This window comes from Cyrtonyx montezumae, unplaced genomic scaffold, assembly GCF_038088225.1.
Source record: "Cyrtonyx montezumae isolate F1298 unplaced genomic scaffold, pur_monq_1.0 scaffold_36, whole genome shotgun sequence".
Lineage (NCBI taxonomy): Eukaryota > Metazoa > Chordata > Aves > Galliformes > Odontophoridae > Cyrtonyx > Cyrtonyx montezumae.
Window position 1 is genome coordinate 3,817,659 of NW_027072041.1, and position 19,161 is coordinate 3,836,819.

Sequence of the window (19,161 nt, forward strand, 5' to 3'; positions counted from 1 at the left end):
ACAGATAGCAGAGGCATTGCTGTAAGAATGACCTGCTATAATCTAGCCAGGTGAGGCAACAGCGCAGAATATCATTTAATTAGAATAGCAAGTTTGGATTTGACAACTTCGTGATGGATATGGCTTATTTTGCTTTAAAAACCTTGATTCATTTTCCAGGCTCAGGACTGCTAAGTTGTATAAATATAGCATGTATATAAATTCTTGTAAAGTTTAAGTGAGCCTTCTCAGAAAAATGCTCCTTACAGCAATCACAACAGTGGGAGAGAGCTGCTGTGCAAAAAGTGTAGAGGCAGGTTCACATGTTTGAAGATGTACTGTCAGTGTCTGTAGCTGATGGCATACCTCAGCTCCAGTGATCAAAATTACTTACAGAGAAAAATTAAACAAACGAGGAGACAGACATGAGGGAAAGTGATGGGATGTCCTCTGAGTAACATCCCACCAGGTGCAGTAGTTCTCTACCATGAAGGTGATGATCCCTATGAAATCTGGCATTAATGCCACTTTTTTCATCATGTAATGCTGAAAGTCCCTGCTGGTTGGTTTCCTCAGGCTGCTGTTACCACTGACAGTGGTTTGTGCTGGTGCTGGACCTGCACAACTGCTTGACTGTGGAGCTGTGCGTAGACATGTGGCTGTGTCCCCAAACAAAGATCAGAGCTGGGAAAGAGGGGACTAAAATGACAAATCTCATGACAACAGCAATTGCTACCCATGTGCCATAACAACAGTGTAAGGGCCAAATGGGCTGGTATAAGCCTGTGAGATCAACAGAATGTGCACAGCACTGTGGGACCAACACAGGAAAAAATACCAATTTTTGTAATAGTTAGCTGTCTCAGACACTTGCACAGCCTACAGTCCAAGGCTGATGTCTGTAGGATGATTTTCAGATGTAGAATGTCTCTTTGTGTTTAAGTTGTTTCTGCATAATGAGGAGAAGGGAACAACAACAGAAACAAATGATTAATACTATGGAGATAAGAATTTATGCACAAGAGAAAAGAAGGAAAAATGACTTGCTCTGTAAGTTCCCCAGAACAAACATAATAAAGTAAATTCAATTAATTACAAAATTCGATGCAAACAGGGAGGTTGAATGTAATCATTGTTGATCTGAATAACTAGAGGATATTTTGTGAGAAAACAAATTTTATTTCAAAATTTCAAAATATTTTTGCCTAGAATCTCCACTGCATTTACCTGATACTAATAGACATGACAGAAAATTTTGTTTCCAAAAAAGGAGGTTTCCTCATCAATATGACACATGAAAAATGAGAATTTACCCGAGCAGAGAAAAGCCTTCCAAGTCAACACACAGGAGAAATCAGGGATACCAAAGCTTCCATACTTGGGAGGTAATTTCACTGATCTGATGATACTTCAACCTGAGCAAATGGGGACCCAAAAGAGCAGGTGCAGTGGAGACCACCTGGAGATCTCCATGCCACCAGCATTGCAGGGCAGCAAATAGAGGTTCTGAGGTAAACATGGTCTGCTGCTCTTGGCTGTAGGCTGTGTTTGAGAGCGTTTATAATACAGGACTGCCTGCTGGGTTAAACATGTGCTTGGATTGTAAACTAGAGGGTTTGAAGGACATACTTTTATAAGCGGCTGTTGTCAGGCTGACTGTGGGTTGTTGTTTTTTTTCTCCTGGCTGTGCCACTCTTTTCAGGTCGAAGTTTCCAGGCCTCAGTATGGAGGAGTCTCTTCACCCAGAGTCCACATTCAGCAAGTTTTCATGTACCTTTGACTACTGTCATCTCAGTATCCAGGGTCTACAAATACCTGCCACTGCCTTAAGAAAACAGGTATGCATCTTCAGCTAGTTCCCATTATATTACAAAATAAAGTGCATGTGTTATCCTCCAGAGGCTTTCTAATATCCAAACAGAGTGTGTACACACAGCAGCAGATGCAACAATAATCTGTTATGAAAAATACTGCCGAGTGGGCTAACCAAAAATCTGCACATCTGTGCTAAAGACTGGGAGAAGGAGAAGCCAGAGATGAGAAAGAAATCTGCAAGAACTGGTGTATTTGTTCACAGATTGCAAAGAGTCATAGATGTCAGACCCGAATCATACACAAGCAGTTGCTAAATAAGCCACAATCTAACAGCATCCTTGTGCCATTTCAACAAACAGAATCTAGCCACGATCACAGCCTGCAATATTTGCACGCCAAGCCCCGCAGGAGTCGCTTAAACCTCTCGAATGACAAGGATCAAGCAGGACCGACGGCTTAAATGACTTCGCATATCCAGAGGCATCGCAGTAATTAGTGCAACTGATGAGGGCACCGAAGGAGCGACGCTGCCGCCGCTCCTTCCCGCAGCCCCGGCCCCTCCTGCAGCGCAGAATGCGGGCAGCGTTGGGAAAGCTCTGCGGGGAAGGGCTGCTGAGCAGCCCCGAGCTGGCCACCGGTTCTCCCTAGCTCCCCGAGCCGACCCCAGGCCGCCTCCGGCTCCGACACGCCTGGGGGGGGGATGCTCCAAACTGCCCAGGCTGCGCTGGCTGCTGGAGGTGGCAGGTGATGCCGGGGTGTGCCATCTCACCCATGAGAAGTGCAAAGGTGTTGATCCGACAGGACGGAAAGGTATTACGCCGCTGGAAGGACACGTCAAACTGTCTAGATCTTTCTCAAGAAGTTCAACATCTAATCCTGTTTTCCACGCATCCCATTTCATACAGGCACCAGGGTGGCAAATAAGCCAGGGGGTATGACTTCTCCGAGCGTTTCATGGGGCAGAAACAATTAGAAGTGGGAGCTGTACTGAAATTGTTGAGAATCCAGTACAGAACTTAGGAACCAGCACTGACTGCAGATGCACAACAGGACACAGTGGAGGCTGGATCATTCAGAATCCAGAAACAATGCTGGGATCAACAGGGTTATGAATTTGATTTTGCCATCCTGGTCCCAAAGGGCATTGCTGGGAGTGAGAGGAGGCTGCACCAGACCAACAAAGCCACGCAGTGACATCTGCCTCTCTTCTGACAGCAGCAAGGGTGGAAACATGTCAAAGCAAAAACAGAATTAAAAAAGAAGGCATTGTTCTCACATTGTCACCGAGTGTCCCTGTTGCTTCAGCTGTCGTGTCTACCCAAAAATCAGAGACAAAAAAGGTCAGAGAAACTGAACTGATGCAATCTTCCTGTGGGTATGGTGGGCGGAACAGCAGGTGCAGGTAGGCCTGTTACTTAACATGTTGCAAAAAATAAAAAATAAAAAAATAAAATAAAACACTTGTCTCTTTAGAGGGATCCTGAAAACAGCTGCTAGTGGGACAGCCTGTCAAAACGGTGGTGGGCAACTCTGCCATAAACTTTTGGCTCTAAACTGTACAGCTATTGTAGGTAGCTCATGTGCTTGTGAGACTGAAAATAACTCTTTCATATTAGCTACTTCCAGCATTGGCATTAGATGCTGTAAACCACAAGCCTAACATTCCCAGAAGCCTTTCACTACAAGATGGTTTGCTTATTTATTTCTATTTATTTATTTATTTTTGAGTGTCACGATAAACAGCAGCTGGTCAAATATTTGAAATAGATCACAAGTCCCTCAAATTGCAAATAAATGGTATAGATTGCAGCATCTCTTGGTACCCAGGTTTATAGTCGTGTTCAGTTAACAAGTGTCCATATCTCCTGCTTTGTAACAACAGCAAGCTTAGTCCTAGGGAGGGAGGGAAAGAAGAGGGTCATTCTCGAAATGCAAATCAGTTTTCTTCAGAAGTATCTGAAATTATTGAAACCAAATGTAGACATCTTAAATAAGTGTTCCTACCCAGCGAGCTCCAAGAAACTGTTGTACTGATGCTGAGCTATGTGCAAGCCACAAGGAGTGCAGATGCCTCCATTTGAATAAAATGGCAGCTGAAAGATTTGACTATAATCTGCTCACTGCAGACAATTCAAAGGACTGGGTTACTAGCTCACATTATTCTCTTTTCTGTATCCTTACCTCATTATTTTTTGACAGTTCACATATATCTATTTTGTAATAGATATATATTCATATATATTTCTAATGGATATATAGACACACCTGAAAGAATAACTGGTTTATGGCTTACAAAATAACATCAGCAATTTAAGCTGCTTCACACACGAGGTCTCTTTCCACCCTTCTAGGAGCCCATTCTGTGCAGCAGCATGGTGAGTGCAGTCAGCGTGATGTAGCCAGAAGCAGCAACTCTGCTTCCCAGCCAAGAGGCTCAGCACATAGCATGGAGAGCATGGCCAGGGGTCCCCCTGTGTGCCAGGTGGGTGCAGGTCAGCATGATGACGGGCAGACACTCCCACCAGCTCTGCTGCCCATGCTCTCTTCCCAGGAGGGAGCTCAGAGCACAGCCAGGTGCTGAGGCTCACTGTGTGGATGCAGCACTAAGGGGCAGAGCTGTGCCAATCTGTCCCAGCCTCAGTGAGGATTCACTGCAGTCGAAGTGAGTTTGGTGACTATGACCTTTGCTTGCTGTGCTTTGTGCATACTGGAAGGTACAGGTGTTCAGAAAAGGGTTTTGTGTTGTGCTGTGATAAAGCAGCTGCTGTACAGCCTTTGTTAAAATCCCTGCACCAGAGATTGGACTGGGGGAAAAGAGTTTCAGCAGCCTCTATTACCAAATCTTCTCCTTTAAAAAGGGAAGGAGCAGCTGCTTTTTGTATTTTTCTAAATGTATTAATTCCTTGAAATGTTTTTTCTCGCTTATGTCAAGCCTCTCAGCCACAGTGATGAGGCAGTGATTAAAATGGAGAATAAGTAATTCCCACATATATAAACCTGCATTTTATGGGCAGATGCTGAGGGAAAATGCTGTATTTTTTTCCATCCTCAAGCGGCCCAATTAACAGATTGAGTTCTCAGTAAGGTCACAGTGCCCTCTGCTGAAATGTGAAGCCCCAAATGAAAAAGTAATAATAATAAAAGAGCAGGAGTAATGAGAAAATTTAACATATAAATAATGGAAATATTTTTAATTGATATTTGGAGCTTCAAGCCTTCCCTTTTTGGTAATTTAGTTGGAGCCATTGTGTTTTCAATCTCTTTGCTCTACAGTGTAAACTGCAGCATTGCTCATGATAGAAACCTCAGGAAGCATTGCTAATATTACTGATGGAGACATAAAAGCCAGTGAAAACAGATTTTTCTTATACAGGTAAAGAAACTGTATCTTAGTGATAGTTTTTCAAAACAGACATTAGCTGCTACAAAAAACTTGCTTTTTAAAAATGTTTTTTAAGTGTCTGGAGGTTGGAACTAGCTGCTTTTAAGGTCACTTCCAGTCCAAGCCTTATGTCTGTTCTGAGTTTGTGTTTAACCTCACTTTTCATTGGCAGAGGAAGGGTTAGTAAATGAGCATTCATTTTGCTGACCACTTTTTTTCTTAATGGGTGTGGTAAACCACAATGACTAAGAAGAGTGGAGAGAACATCTAATGGATGTGTAAGGCTACGTAATGTCGTCTAACTAGCTTTAGACATTTGATGTCTGGAGAAAAACAAGTCCTAGAGGAGTGAAACAGGCAAGGAAGAGGGGCTCATGACAGAGACGGAAATGATCCTTCTTGGTACACTGTGCATGGGAAATGCATGGGTCTCATGCCTCGGCACAGTATTTATGGATGTTTCTTAGGCACTGGTTTGGGAGTGAAGTGCTCTGCAGGCAGAAGCTGATGGTCTGCTGTGTCACAATTGCTATTGCAGTTATCACTGGGCACCACATATCCCAGTGCAGTCAGTATCCTCTGACTAAGACTCTACTTTCCAAGCTAGTGCTGAAAGACTGAAGCTGTCTCCACTGCCATGTATATAGTCTCCTTGCAGCCCTCAGATGAATGGCTGTTACTTTGGTGGTGCAGAGCTTTTAAAAGAATTCCAGCTAGAGAGGAAAACTGGAGTGCTGCCTCCTGCCACGCTTTGTCTCTCCTGGTCGGCAGAATGCTGTTGCCACCACCCATAGAGAGGCAGCAGCTCCTGAGGTTTTGTTGCTGTGCTTTTAATTACTGGATACAATGGCAGAGCAGTCTGGGAATGCCTTTTCTGGTTGATTAAACCATGGTCCTTAGTTGAGCTGAGAGTTGCTGTGGCTCAGCCTGAGATTTATCTGAGCCACAGGTTTTTGTCTGAGGATGGACATCTGTTGGAGATTTTCAGTGTAGAACATCTGGAACAACATTCAAGACAGAGTGGGAGCTAAGAGACAAGAAAAATCTCTTCTTCAGTGATTCCCGTTGTTTCTTTAATCTGTCCATGATTTCCCCATGCTCCCACTCAAGATACTCTTTCATCTGTGCTCACAGCAACCCACGCTTTACATTTCTGTATGCAGAACTCAGCAGATAGCTCCAGCTAAGTTCACCCAGAGGTTATTCTAATTCTCTCCAACAGGATTCCAATTTAGAGGCTCATATTAACCCGTTAATTAAAGTGACCTCCTTTTTATTATTGCGTCTTTGCCTTAATTAGTTAAAGTGATAGCAGGACATCCTTTGTTGATGCACCTGCCAGGGAGATGCTGCATTATCTGATAGACAGGTGACAGCAGCAAAGTGATGTGACACTGCTGCTGCTCAAGGTCCTTCACACCACTGCTGTAAACTGCCCAGCAGTGCCAGCTGCTCCCAGGCTCCCTCCAGTTCACTGCTTCAGGCTCATCCAGACCTTCCAAAACATCTCCTGCACAAGATGACACACTGTGTGGAAGTTAGTGCTCCTACAAGGCTCAAAGAAACATATGTTTTTGAAAGCTGAACTCCAAAATGTTTCTCTTCAAAAAGATTTGGCTACAGAATCTCTTATTTCTGGGCTGCTTAGCCAATTCGCTCCTCTCTCTGGCTTCTGGCTCTGGCCAGGCAGGTGAGATACCTCTGCTTCTCCCACAGATGCTCTGTGAGTGTTCCTTCTCCACAGAATATGTGCTCGTGGCCTTTTTTCTATATCTGTTGTCAAGGCCTGTACACCCAGTTGGAGTAAGCTGTGGATTGGCACATAGTAGCATTTCTTGCTTCATGAATGTTTGCTAACTGAAGGTACAAAAATGTAACTTCCTTCCGTGGAAACTCTCTAGCCCCATGCTAATCTTTTCCTGAACAATTTCCTTATTAAACAACTTCCCTTTTCCTGGGTAACATCTCAAAAAAATTATTCTGATAGCAGATATATACTGGTTCCTTTTGATCTGAGTATCCACTAGGACAAGACCATGTGTTGCTCTTCTTCTGAATCAGAGGTGACACCCACTTCTCTGGAGCTTGCAATAAATTATGCTGTGGCATGAGAGAGGAAGGAAATCAGTAGCCACTGTATGTTGTTTACTCAACCAATGCTTTGGCCTAATACACTCTGTTCCCTGGCCCCTTTTACGGAAGAGCTGCTTCCTGTGCGGGAACCCACTGCTCTTTGTGACATACTTTGCCTGAAGAAGAAAAATCACACCAGCATTTACATGCATTTTTTACTGGGCGTTTTGTGATCCCTGTGAGTATGTGGGACAGCCTCTGCCCACCCCAAGGTCTGAGTTCCTCAGATTCATGTATGCGTGGACTGCATTTACTTGGTAGCTATGTGATTGGCTTCCCACCTTCCGAACAAGCTGTTCTGTTGTATCCATGCAACTTATCTGTCATATGAAAAATGAGACATAGTGCTGCAAATATATTCTAGGAAAAATATAGACAAATCTGCAAAAGAATCAATGAGCACAGATTGAAACCACACTCCCCCCTTCCCACTGTTACCCTGGGAGAGAGATTATTTATTTTTTGTCTGAAAAAACTCATTAACACCTCCTTTACATGTAGGTTTGTTCATTAATTTCGTAGGGATGAGTTTTATAGATCTAATTTTTTTTTTTTTTTTGTCAGAAGTAGGATGTAAAGCAAGAGTCAACAGACTGCAAAGATAAAAGTGGAATTAAACACTCACTGTAGTTAAAAATTGATAAATTAATTCTGCAAAAATTCTCAAGGAAAAGGATTTCACCTAGGACACTTACCTTCCAACTCTGCTTAAGTTCATGTAGGCTAAACATTTATGAGATGATGAGTCTGAAAGTTGTAAAGATGTCAGTCTCGTAATGGCTTTCTGTAGAGCCTGTACGTACACTGCTGTGTCTATGTCTAGTGAGAAATACCACCTCACTTATTATTTTTGTTTTGTAGGCATATCCTAGCAAACAGCAAATTTTTGATCAACTGTTGTTATATTTAATAACATTTCTGAGATTTGTTAATGTTTACAATCAACAGACAGAGTGCTTGAGCATTAACTTTAAGTGCTCAATCAGAATTTGGTTGACTGTAGATGTTGGTTCATATGTTGCTTTCAGTGCATATAGGATCCATCTGTGACAGGGAATACATGTCTTTGATTCACATTTACAACATGCTGGGCCTCATAACAGAGGATTTGCTTCCCTATTAAATTCTGTCCTGACTCTTCATGTCCTGGGACCCTCCAGTAAGTTTCCTCCGCAAACTCAGTACAGATCTCTGACAAGTATCTATGTCATTTACTTTTTCACAGATCCCAAAAATCAAGTTTTCACAGGTAAACACAGGGACTGTTTACACACAAATATTTTTGCAGTTCTGAGACCTAATTTGAGAAACATATCTAATAGCTATTTACACATTCATATGTAGTACTCACACAGAAAGATTGCATTTTCTTATTCCTCTACTTCCCTGCTTGTATCAGCAGTAACAGCTAGATATGTCCCTATAAGTAAACTTCATTTTAGAAACTGGCTTGTGTCTCTATTAAGAATAAGTAGGACTGCTCTGGGGGAGGGGAAAAACAGTACACAGTTATTTAAGTGTGAAAGTAATAAAACTGCAGTATCATAAGAGGAACAAACAACAGAAAACCCAGCTTATTATTCCTATTAAGACATCAGCATTTCAAATTCTTACACTAGTGCTCACTGTAATGATGTATGCCTGGCCAGCATTTAATCAAGGTTGCTCAACACAGTATCTATGGAGAATCCAAGTCCACTCTGACTCCTGAATTCCTGATTAAGAGGCCCTGTTTGACACTCACTGAGCAGCAACATACTCTAAACTGGCAGTGGAGATCAATATTTCTCTTCTGTGCCCTTATTTTCTTCAGTTTGAAAGTGGAATGCCCCTACTCCTGAAGTTCATTTGAAAAAGCAATTTTCATGCAACTTTCCAGTGGCAAACACATTGCTACATCATAACTCAAGAGGATAATTATATTCAAAGGAAAAAGTATATTCTGGGTAATGGTTCTGTTGGAAGAGTTAGATTTCACTTTTAGACAGATCAAAATGTTGGAAAAACAGGAGACGTATGACCTGCCCCTCAGAAAAATCGCAGGCAGCAAAATACTTGAAATACTTGGAAAGCAAAAATTCTAAGGGAACAAAAGAATTAACCAGAACAGAGTTCTGGAATTAACCTTATGGAATGGGGGGGAATGGATGAGGGAAACTCTGTTCCTTCAAAGCAAAGGTATGTAGGACTTCTAAGGTAAAAAGACTGCTTCTTTCCATGCCCAACTCTTAAACCCTGACTGAGCTCTCATTTTACATTTGTCTGCTAGTTAGTGCAAAGAACCAAAGTGGCAGTTGTTCAGTCCATCATGATTCATGTGAGTATATATACTTGTATATTCCAGTCCTTTGCATTTTACTATTGTGAACGACAGAAAAATCTGATACCAATACAGGAATTAGGAACACTGAAAAGAAAAGTCTTACTAAAGTCATGCTGTCATATGAAAATTTATGGTAAACTATTAAAAAGATCATTAATGAGCAGGAATCTGCAGAGTATATTAATGAGTGATGCTCATCATGGGATCATTTCTGAGAAACAGAAATAATGAGACTACAGATAACTTGGTGTTTTCTACTATTACTGAGGACATGTGCCATAGTCATCATTTGTACTTCAGATGGAAGAACTCTGTTAGATCATAGGTCACACCCTGCAGATGGATGGAGTGAAACATCTTCTGCTGAGGAACCCCACAGATACTAAAAAGATGAGTCGTCACCATCTGAGATCCATCTCTGAAAGCCATCATTTACACAGAACATACCCTGAACTGATTCCAGTGAATATGTTGAAAATGTTAGCAGACATTTTGCACACACACAAAAATAAAAGACAGTTAACCATTCTAACCATTCTCTAACCATTCTAAAAATGCAATTCTGGCTGAGAATTATTGCTTGTAAAATTGAACACAAGAAAAAAATCCTGAAATAGCACTATGTATTTATGTCCCATTTTGAATAAATTATATGCGAAGACAGGCCATTGCATGTTCTAAAAACATTTCCTCAGAACAAAGTTATAAATCAGGATGTTCAGCTGTCCCCCCATCCATCTTGGCCAAAGATGAAATGAAGAATTTGCCTTGCAGGCCTGGCAATTAACACTGCTTTCTGCTATTAAGTACAATAGTCTGAGAAAACTGAGAGATTCAGCCTCTAAGGACAAAGATTAAACAGAACTTTTACCTCAAGATTTCTCTGTGATCTGATTTCTCACTAGTACACCAAAAACATTTCCAGTAAAGTGCAAGACTCAGAATTCTTTTAGTATGGGCTGAGGGAAGGATACAAGAGCAGACTCAGGATGTTGTATCAGAAAAAGCTAGGCAGATTTTAGGAAATTCCCAGATTAGTCTATTGCAGAATCATTCTTATTGTATTCAAGGAGTTACTTTTTCAGTTTCTTCACATTAAAAAAATAATAGGAGAGGTAGTTCTGTGACTCGCTAGTCCCATCATTCCCAGTCGTGCAAGCCAACTCCCAGACAAGCCTTTTTTTATATAGGAAGTTATAACTGATATGGGAAATTACACTACTCCTAAGCCAGATAATTCAAAGCTCATACATTTTCTCAAGCCAAATCCAAAGGTGGACTTACATGCTTCAACATTGTGTACTTTATTAGAACTTTAACTAACACACAACATGGGAAAAGTAAGAATACATTAGAGAAAAAGTGCTTTGCATGAAAAATACTGACGTAATACAAGTCAGAACCTTCCCAGAATTACTATAACAATGTATGATCAGAGGAGAGAGGAGACGAAAAAGTAGTTAAGCAGGAGAAGCTCATGTATGTGGAGTTTTGAAGTTTAGCATTTACTGATCCTTTGTTTGGACACCAGGATACACGTGTTAAAGCTTCACCTCAAACAGATATAGTTGTGTTTTATTCCTTTCTCTGATCACTGCACTGTGATGAGTGATCGCTGAACCACATATCCTTTCTGCATTATGTGAGTAGACATTAAGGGGAAGTGGAGGAATTCCTACCATGAGGCTTGCCTGAAATTAAGATAACCAGTTCCTAATGCAAACCCTTGCCATCATTTTGATACTTCAGAACCTCCAGCCCTTCATGTGATGACCAGAGACTGTCTTACTGATAGTAAACTTCTCTGATCTCTGCTTCAAGTAGTTTATTTTTTTCTAGTTGTTTTCTGTTTGTTTTTGAAGCCTTAAAAAAATAATGAGGTAAAATGCAGAACAAGAATGCCTTCAGAGTGAGAACATGAACCCAGATGTTCTTTAACAATCTCTAGCATGCTGTGCTAGAGCTTTAAACTCCCCTTCTGTAGTCTCATGAACTTCTATTTTTACTTTTTCTAACTGTGAGAAGACACAATTTGAGTAAGGAATAGCAATTTTCTTTCACCCCTGAAAGAAATAAATTTCTATACAAAGAGGAAAGTCCAGTGACTTTTGGTTGGAGTCTGAGACAGAAATTTCTCATTTTTAAGACCTCTGTGACTTTCAGGCATGAGGTGAAAACTATGTGTCTCACTCCTACATTAAGGTTGGAAAAGACCTCTGAGATCATCCAGTCCAGCCATCAACCCATCACCATCATGCCCACTAACCCATTCACTGCCATATCTACACATTTCTTGAACACCTCCAGTTATGGTAACTCCACCACCTCCTGCACAGCCTGTGCCAAAGCATTAACCACTTTCTGAGAATTTTTTTCTTAATATCCAACCTGAGCCTTCTTGGCACAGCTTGAGGCCATTATTTCTCATCACTAGTTACCTGGGAGAAGAGGCCAACCCTGACGTCAGCACAACCTCATTTTAGGGAGTTGTAGAGAGTGGTAAGGTCACCCCTGAGCCTCCTCTTCTGCAGATTAAAAAAACCCAGTTCCCTCAGCTGCTCTCCATAAGACTTGTGCTCCAGACCCTTATCCAGTTTCACTGCTCTTCTCTGGACACTCTCCAGGGCCTTGTCTTTCTTGCAGTGAGGGGCCCAAAACTGAACACAGTACTCAAAGTGCGACCTCGCCAGCACAGACTGCACTCTCTGCTCCTGCTGGCTCCACTACTTTTGATGCAAGCCTGGATGCAGTTGGCTTTTTTGGCCATTTGGTTACTCATGCTCAGCCAGCTATCAGCTGACACCAGGTCTTCTTCCTCTGCCTGGTTTTCCAGCCACACTGCCCCAAGCCTGTAGCACTGCATAAAGTTGTTGTGACCAAAATGTAAGACCCAGCACTCGACCTTGTTGAACATCATACTATTGGGCTTAGTCCATTGATCCAGCCTGTCCAGATCCCTCTGTAGGGCTATCTTACACCCAGACAGATAAGCACCTCCTCCCGACTTGGTGTTGTTTGCAGATTCACTGACTGTGTACTCAATCCCCTCTTACAGATGATCAATAAAGACAGGACTGGGCCCAATACTGACCCCTGGGCAACACTACCCAAGACCAGTTGACAACTAGATGTAGCCCTATTCACCACCACTTTCTTGGCCCAGCCCTCCAACCTGTTCTTTACCCAGCAAAGAACATACTTGTGTAAGAGTACGAGGATATTGCTTGTATATGCAGAGAGAATATTAGGCAAAAGCCACAGGCTGACAGCTTCTCCAGGAGAATGCTGGGGAAGACAGTGCCAAAAGCCTTACAAAAGTCTACACAGTCTACATACACAGCCTTTCCCTTATATACTGAGCAGGCCACCTGGTCATAGGAGATCAAGTTGGTCAAGTAGAATCTGCCTTTCATGAACTCATGGTGGCTAGGCCTGATCCCCTGGTGTCTCACATGTTATGATTGCACTCAAGATGAGCTGTTCCATGACTTTGCACTATACGAGGATCAGACTGACAGGTCTGAAATTACCTTGAATCCTCCTTCCAGCTCTTCTTGTAGGTGGGCATCACACCAGTGAGTCTCCAGTCATCCGGGACATTGTTTGACTGAGGCTGCTGATAAATGCTGGAAAGGGACTTAGCAAGCACATCTGCCTGCTCCCTCAGTACCCTTGGGTGGATCCCATCTGGCTCCACAGACTTGAGATTGTCTAAGTAGTGAACTGCTACTCCGCTTCCTCCTGAAGTATGGGGGTTTATTCTGCTCCTCATGCCTGTCTTCCAGTTCAGGAGGCTGAGTTCCCCAAGAATAATTGGTCTGACCATTAAATACAGAAGCAAATAAGGTAGTCCTCCCAAGCTGCCTGCCCCTTCTACCAAAGGTGGTATATTCCTTTCCCCCTACCCAAGTCTCAGCAAAAGCTCTGCATTCAGCCAGTCCAATCTTCTCCACTGGCTTGTCTTACAGCATATAGCAACGGCCTTGCAGGCTGTGGCATTTGGTGTACTTAGAAAAGAGAATCCAATTGAGTTGATGATGTTAACTGTACAAAGCCCCTGCAGGGCACAGGCAGGTAGACACTTATGGAGACAGCCCAGTATAGTGCACGGCTCAAAGTAAGGTCAAGCTACATTTGCTCCTCTACAGATGAAGACTCAGTTTCTCTTGCAATCCTGATCAGCCCTTTATCACCCAGAAATTATTCTTTTTAATTTATGTTTATGCGGAATTTCCTGTACACCTGCTACCCCTTTTATCCTGTCATTGGACACCACTGAGAAGAGCCTGGAACCATCTTAGTTAAATCGCTCACTGCAGGTATTGATACACATGGCTCAAGTGCTCTTCAGACTTCTCTTCTGCAGGCTATTGCAGATAATGACACTATAGTGGGCTGTACACCACACTGAAATGACTTTTATGCAGCAGCTGAGACTTTAAGCACACAGAATTTGGAAAATTTGGAAAAAGGCCCATAGGTTCTGTAACTATTTGCAGCTCTATTCCCAGTGTTCCCACTTCATGTCTGAAGGGCAGAAAACACACAAAAAACCACAAAGATAAACTGCTTGAAATAAAATGGTTTACAGTGCTCAGACAACATATATTATACAAAGTTACTTGATGCAAGAACAGAAGAGACTCGAGCTTTTATTGCTTGGTCAGATGTAAAGATTTATTTACGCTATTTATCAAACGCTAAAATTCACACAAAAGATGACACTTCAACTTCAGGTCCAATTGTCCATCAGTACTCTTTTCACTGGAGTAGCCTTGAGGTTTCCAAGTACAGTTTTTACATGATGGCTTAGAACAGCAGAATCTCAAACAATGGCCAACTTCAGAAGCCTGAAGGTCACTACCCAATAGGCATTTCTCTGCTAAGCACAACCCACAGATCAGAACAGTGGAAGTGTTAAGATCATTGCAATCCCCAGACACTAACCCTACTGCACTCAGAGCAAGTAAATCACATTGTCCTGCATTAGTAATACCAAACATTATAGTTAGTCTTAAAAAATTTAACACACACAAAACACTTCTCGTTTTTTAAGCATTATAGCAACTGTGCATCAAAACAATGGCGAAATATATCATCCATTTGGCTTGGTTTTGCAATAAAAATAACATCAGACATCTGTATGTTAACTTCATCTCTTGTGTTGTGCTCCTTTCCCCTCCTTTCTTACTTAGGAAAAAAGGTATAGATCAGGCAGTTTAATGGTAGCACTGAGGTAGCATATTTTAATTGAATAGAATAATAGGTCTGCTACTGTGCCTCCTCTCCTTTAAAGCACACCAAAAAAAAAAATCCCCTGTTTTTCAGCTTCTTTGGAGAAGACAAGTGAACAGTTCATTTTCAACAGCCACTCCATTTTAAATTCAAAGCACATAGCATCTCTGGATGGTACATATATAATAACAGCTAGAACGAATGAGAACACGTACAGTAACAAGGAACAACGTCAGTTTTATTAGAACTATAGTTACATTTTCAGCTCTGTGGCACCTATTGTCCCCCATTATGAAATACATCTTCAGTCTCTGAAATCTGATTTCAAAGACTAGAATCCCAGAAGTGGGCAGCTGCGTCTCAGTTCTAAATGATTTCCCTACTACCTGTGGAAAAGGTCAAACAATTGCAACAAAAACCAGCAGAAATCAAAGACAGCTAATAAGAGAAATTACCAACATGGTTATATTAAAAGAATCAAAGTTAAGCCAAAATACAAAGCATGACAGAATGAGCTGAGCACACCTTCCAGTCAAAATTTAGAGCTGTGATAGCCTTAATCACAGCAGGAGTAGAAGCTCAGCTTCATAACAAACTGAGAACAAGTTCCTCAGTTTTGCCTTTCTGCTTAGAAGCTTTGAAAGTCCAGCTGTACTCAGTCTCAACAAATTAACTGATGAAGTAACTCTTCCAGACTCCTGCTGGGGTGAGTAGTAAACTAATTCTGAAGAACTGTAGTCATTTTCTGCTCTGTCACGCTGCTACGCATGGCCTTGTTAAAATTCTGTTGCACAGTACACAATCCCCACCCAGCCCCAGGCTGGGTCTCCAAATCCCCCCTCTCCACCTTTTGTACAGCAAATAAAAAACTTTACTGCAGTTAAAACTCCTTGAGCACAACTGCAAGCACAATAGGAATTGGGTTTTTTTTTTGTGTTTTTTTTTTTAACACCCTGGAAAGTAATTTGAGAACGTAACTGAACTTACTGCTAAATAAACTCTCAGGAAAACATGTACATAGCAGAGAGAAAATGCAAGTAAACTAAGTTAGAATGACCAATTCAAGCTGTTCAGAGAGACTTAAGTGTTAATTTTTCAAGTAATCCAAATAGCACTCCAACACCAGCTATCAAAAATTTAAGGCTTTTATGAACACTCTCTTAAATACAAAAGGAGTATTAAACAGAAAAAAAAATTGTTTACAGTAAATACAAACATCTGAAAAAAATCTCTGAAACCTGTTTATACAAATACTAATAAATTCTTTCATATTTTGTACAACTAGAAGGTGCACAGACTGTCATTCAAGCGGTCAATGATGGTAAACGTCTGTCAAACAATAACATGATTTCCTCGGACAACAACACAGTTTAAAATGCCATAAATTAAAAATAAGTTAGTTCACATTTTCTTCCCCAGTTCTTATGTACAGCTTAGTCTTTAATGAGATCTTGTGGCCTTCTTCAGAAGCTCGAGGTCTTTTCGTCGACTCTTGATTGCTCTGGTACAGCCATATTCTTCCAGTTGCAAAGGGATATACTTTTCTATCTGAATTAGCCCATGACCAGCAGGACTGGTAAACAGCTTAATCCAGGATGGCTTAAAGTTTCCTCGGAAGCCCAGAAAGGCCACACTTCCTGTGACAAAAATAGTACAGTGTTACAGGAGGAGCCCAAGCATAACACATGGGTCAGCAGGAGGGGAAACACTCTTCCAAAATCCTTTTCCTGCCACTGATTCAACATATTGATCCAGTCATAGTGGCAAACATACCAAACTGGGATATACTAATTCAAAATATTTCAGTTATTATTCAGTATTAAATACTCTAAAATCTTCAATTTGAAAACACAGTCTTCCCAACAGTTATAGAAACTGTTCCCTCACACAGAACTTATGCCACAGCCCTGAAGGGATGAGAACTTCCCCATGGAGTCCATAAAAAGTGATCATCCCTTAAAATACCAAACATCACTGCAACAGGAAATACTAGACTGGCACAGGGGATTGTTAAGAAGTAGACTGCACATCCCTCAGCTTTGTTGCATGAGACACAACATAAAGGCTTGGGAAAAAAACAGTCCAGGCTCCCTCTATAATCAAGTTACAGAGAACTGCTAGACACCTCCCTGTTTGCAATATGCTTCACATGCATTCTCTCTGGGTGACACAAATTCATGTCTGGACCCATGAGAAATCCATCATGCAGACAAATGCACAGAGTAACGGGGACCTGAGTGGTATCAAAGAAATGTGCAGAATATCACCAACCGTTGCTCTGAAGGTAAGGCGGTTTGGCTGTCCCCAGGGACTGTAAGGCTTCTGACAAGCTATTAGGAATTTCTACCTCACCTCTCGTGCTCAGTAGAACTACAGACCTGTAACAGAAACAGCACAGAGACAGCAGTAGTTATAACTGTGAAGTTTTCCTAGTATCCTGCTACATACTTTTACAGTTAGCTGTCTTTATTGCTCACTTTCTTAAGGGTTTTTATGTTAAAGCTGTACATGGAAATAAGACAACATTCTCTGGAAAGTAGAGTCTAAAAGAGCATATACTTAGAAGAATATTACAAATACATCTCAACTTTAATTCAAACCCTTTCATAAATAAGAATCGTCAGTGACTTTTGTACATTAAAAATAATAATAATCAAATGAAACTACTGATCCAAAATTAAAATACTAGAAACTGGATTTGGATTTTCCTGACACTAAATTTTTTTTAATGACTATATCTTTCACTCTGGATATGGAGAAAAGTCACTCCTAACCCAAGTAGGATATACTGTTGTATACTTTGTGTCACTGTCCATACGTACTCTTAGTGAGACAAAAGTTGTCGCCCTTTTAAGCAAAGAGGTGCTACTAGAGGAGGTTCTGTTTCTTTTTGAAGAGAAAGGCAGGCATCACTGGAGAATGTGAGTGAGTGCCTTTGGTTTCTCTAAAAAAGCAAAGTTGTCTGCTGAAGACAGTTGTCTCCTTCTTCCTCAACTTCAATACGCAGTTTGCTCACTTCCAGTGTTGCTACATAAACATTTCTAGTTAAAATCTTGTCAGAGAGCAGAAGTACAACTTGCAGAACATACTGGAAATAAATGGTCGTTCTACGCACCTTTGTGGAATCCCAGATTTTAAATAGCCACCTACACGATTAATGTCTGCTCCAGAAAATAAATTATTTCCTGACACTGTGCCAGTGCAGGCATCAATTACAACAACAAGTATACCATTATCCTTGAAGGAAAACATAGTGTTATTGACCTGAATGGGAGGAGAGAAGAAAAAAATAATAAATTTACAGTGACTTCCACTGCTGTTTCACTGTACTCAGAGTTAACCTTCATCTGTATAACAGTGTACTGCTTAGAAAAGCTCACTTCTCACTGTCATCTCTTTTTTTTTTTTCTTTTAAGGAGAAACCTTCAGGGAGACTTTTTGCATGGGAGCCTTCAATCACCAGCTCCAACGTGGAGATCAGTCACATTTCTGGGGATTTATTACCTGCTTTAGGAAGATAATACTCAGATACTGAACCATCTGTCCTTCTTGCTGACACCAAAGTTAACCATTCACTGTGGATGCACAGTTTTGTCCCACTCAAGTGCCGTTTTTCTGTCTGAGGAGCTCCGTAACTATTTCAACCAAGCTAACACACTGAGCTGGAAAAGCATTTGTCACATGGACTTAAATCTTTGTGGTGTGAGCTCGTCTGCAAATACTATCTTCTGCATCACATGCAGGCCTACTTCGGCATCTGGACAGAAGCAATGTGAACATTTTATCCAATGCCACACAGACTCAGAGAATCATTTGAGTTGGAGGAGACCTTTAAAAGTCATATAGTTCTAAGTCCTCTGCAATGCACAGGGACATCTGATGGTTGGACTAGATGACCTTAGAGGTCTTTACTTCTTAACGATTCCATGACTCTACCATCTACAGCTACATTGGGTTGCTCAGAGCCCTATCCAGCCTGACCTCGAATGCATCCAGGCACAGGGCATCCACCACATGTCTGGGCAACCTGTTCCAGCACTTGCTTCAGACTTACTGTGACTGCATCAGGGCAAATACTGAAAACTATGGGCTCTTTAGTAACTGACATTTTTTAGGTTAGCAAAACTTAATGGCTTGAATGATTTGTCCCATTAAACCATCAATCTGTTACGTCAAGAATAACTTCAAACTATATTTAAAACAAAACAAATATCTGTTGTTTTGCTCTGGTTGTCTCTCCCCTCCCCTTGCCACACCACCCAAGCCATCAATAAATGTATAATCAACCATACAG

The 19,161-nt window shown here is 41.4% G+C and overlaps 1 protein-coding gene across 2 annotated transcripts in view; it reads right to left on the minus strand.

Moving 5' to 3' along the window:
- Nucleotides 1-15,802: 15,802 nt before the first annotated feature.
- CEMIP2 (cell migration inducing hyaluronidase 2) overlaps nt 15,803-19,161 on the minus strand; it is a 54,347-nt gene continuing 50,988 nt past the window's right edge. For both annotated transcript variants that reach the window (XM_065745456.1, XM_065745454.1), the window contains exons 22-24: nt 17,983-18,131; nt 17,139-17,245; nt 15,803-16,504 (exon numbers count right to left, since the gene is read on the minus strand). In XM_065745456.1, coding sequence (XP_065601528.1) covers nt 16,308-16,504; nt 17,139-17,245; nt 17,983-18,131 — 453 coding nt within the window. In that variant the 3' untranslated portion in view covers nt 15,803-16,307. The remainder of the gene's footprint in view (nt 16,505-17,138; nt 17,246-17,982; nt 18,132-19,161) is intronic.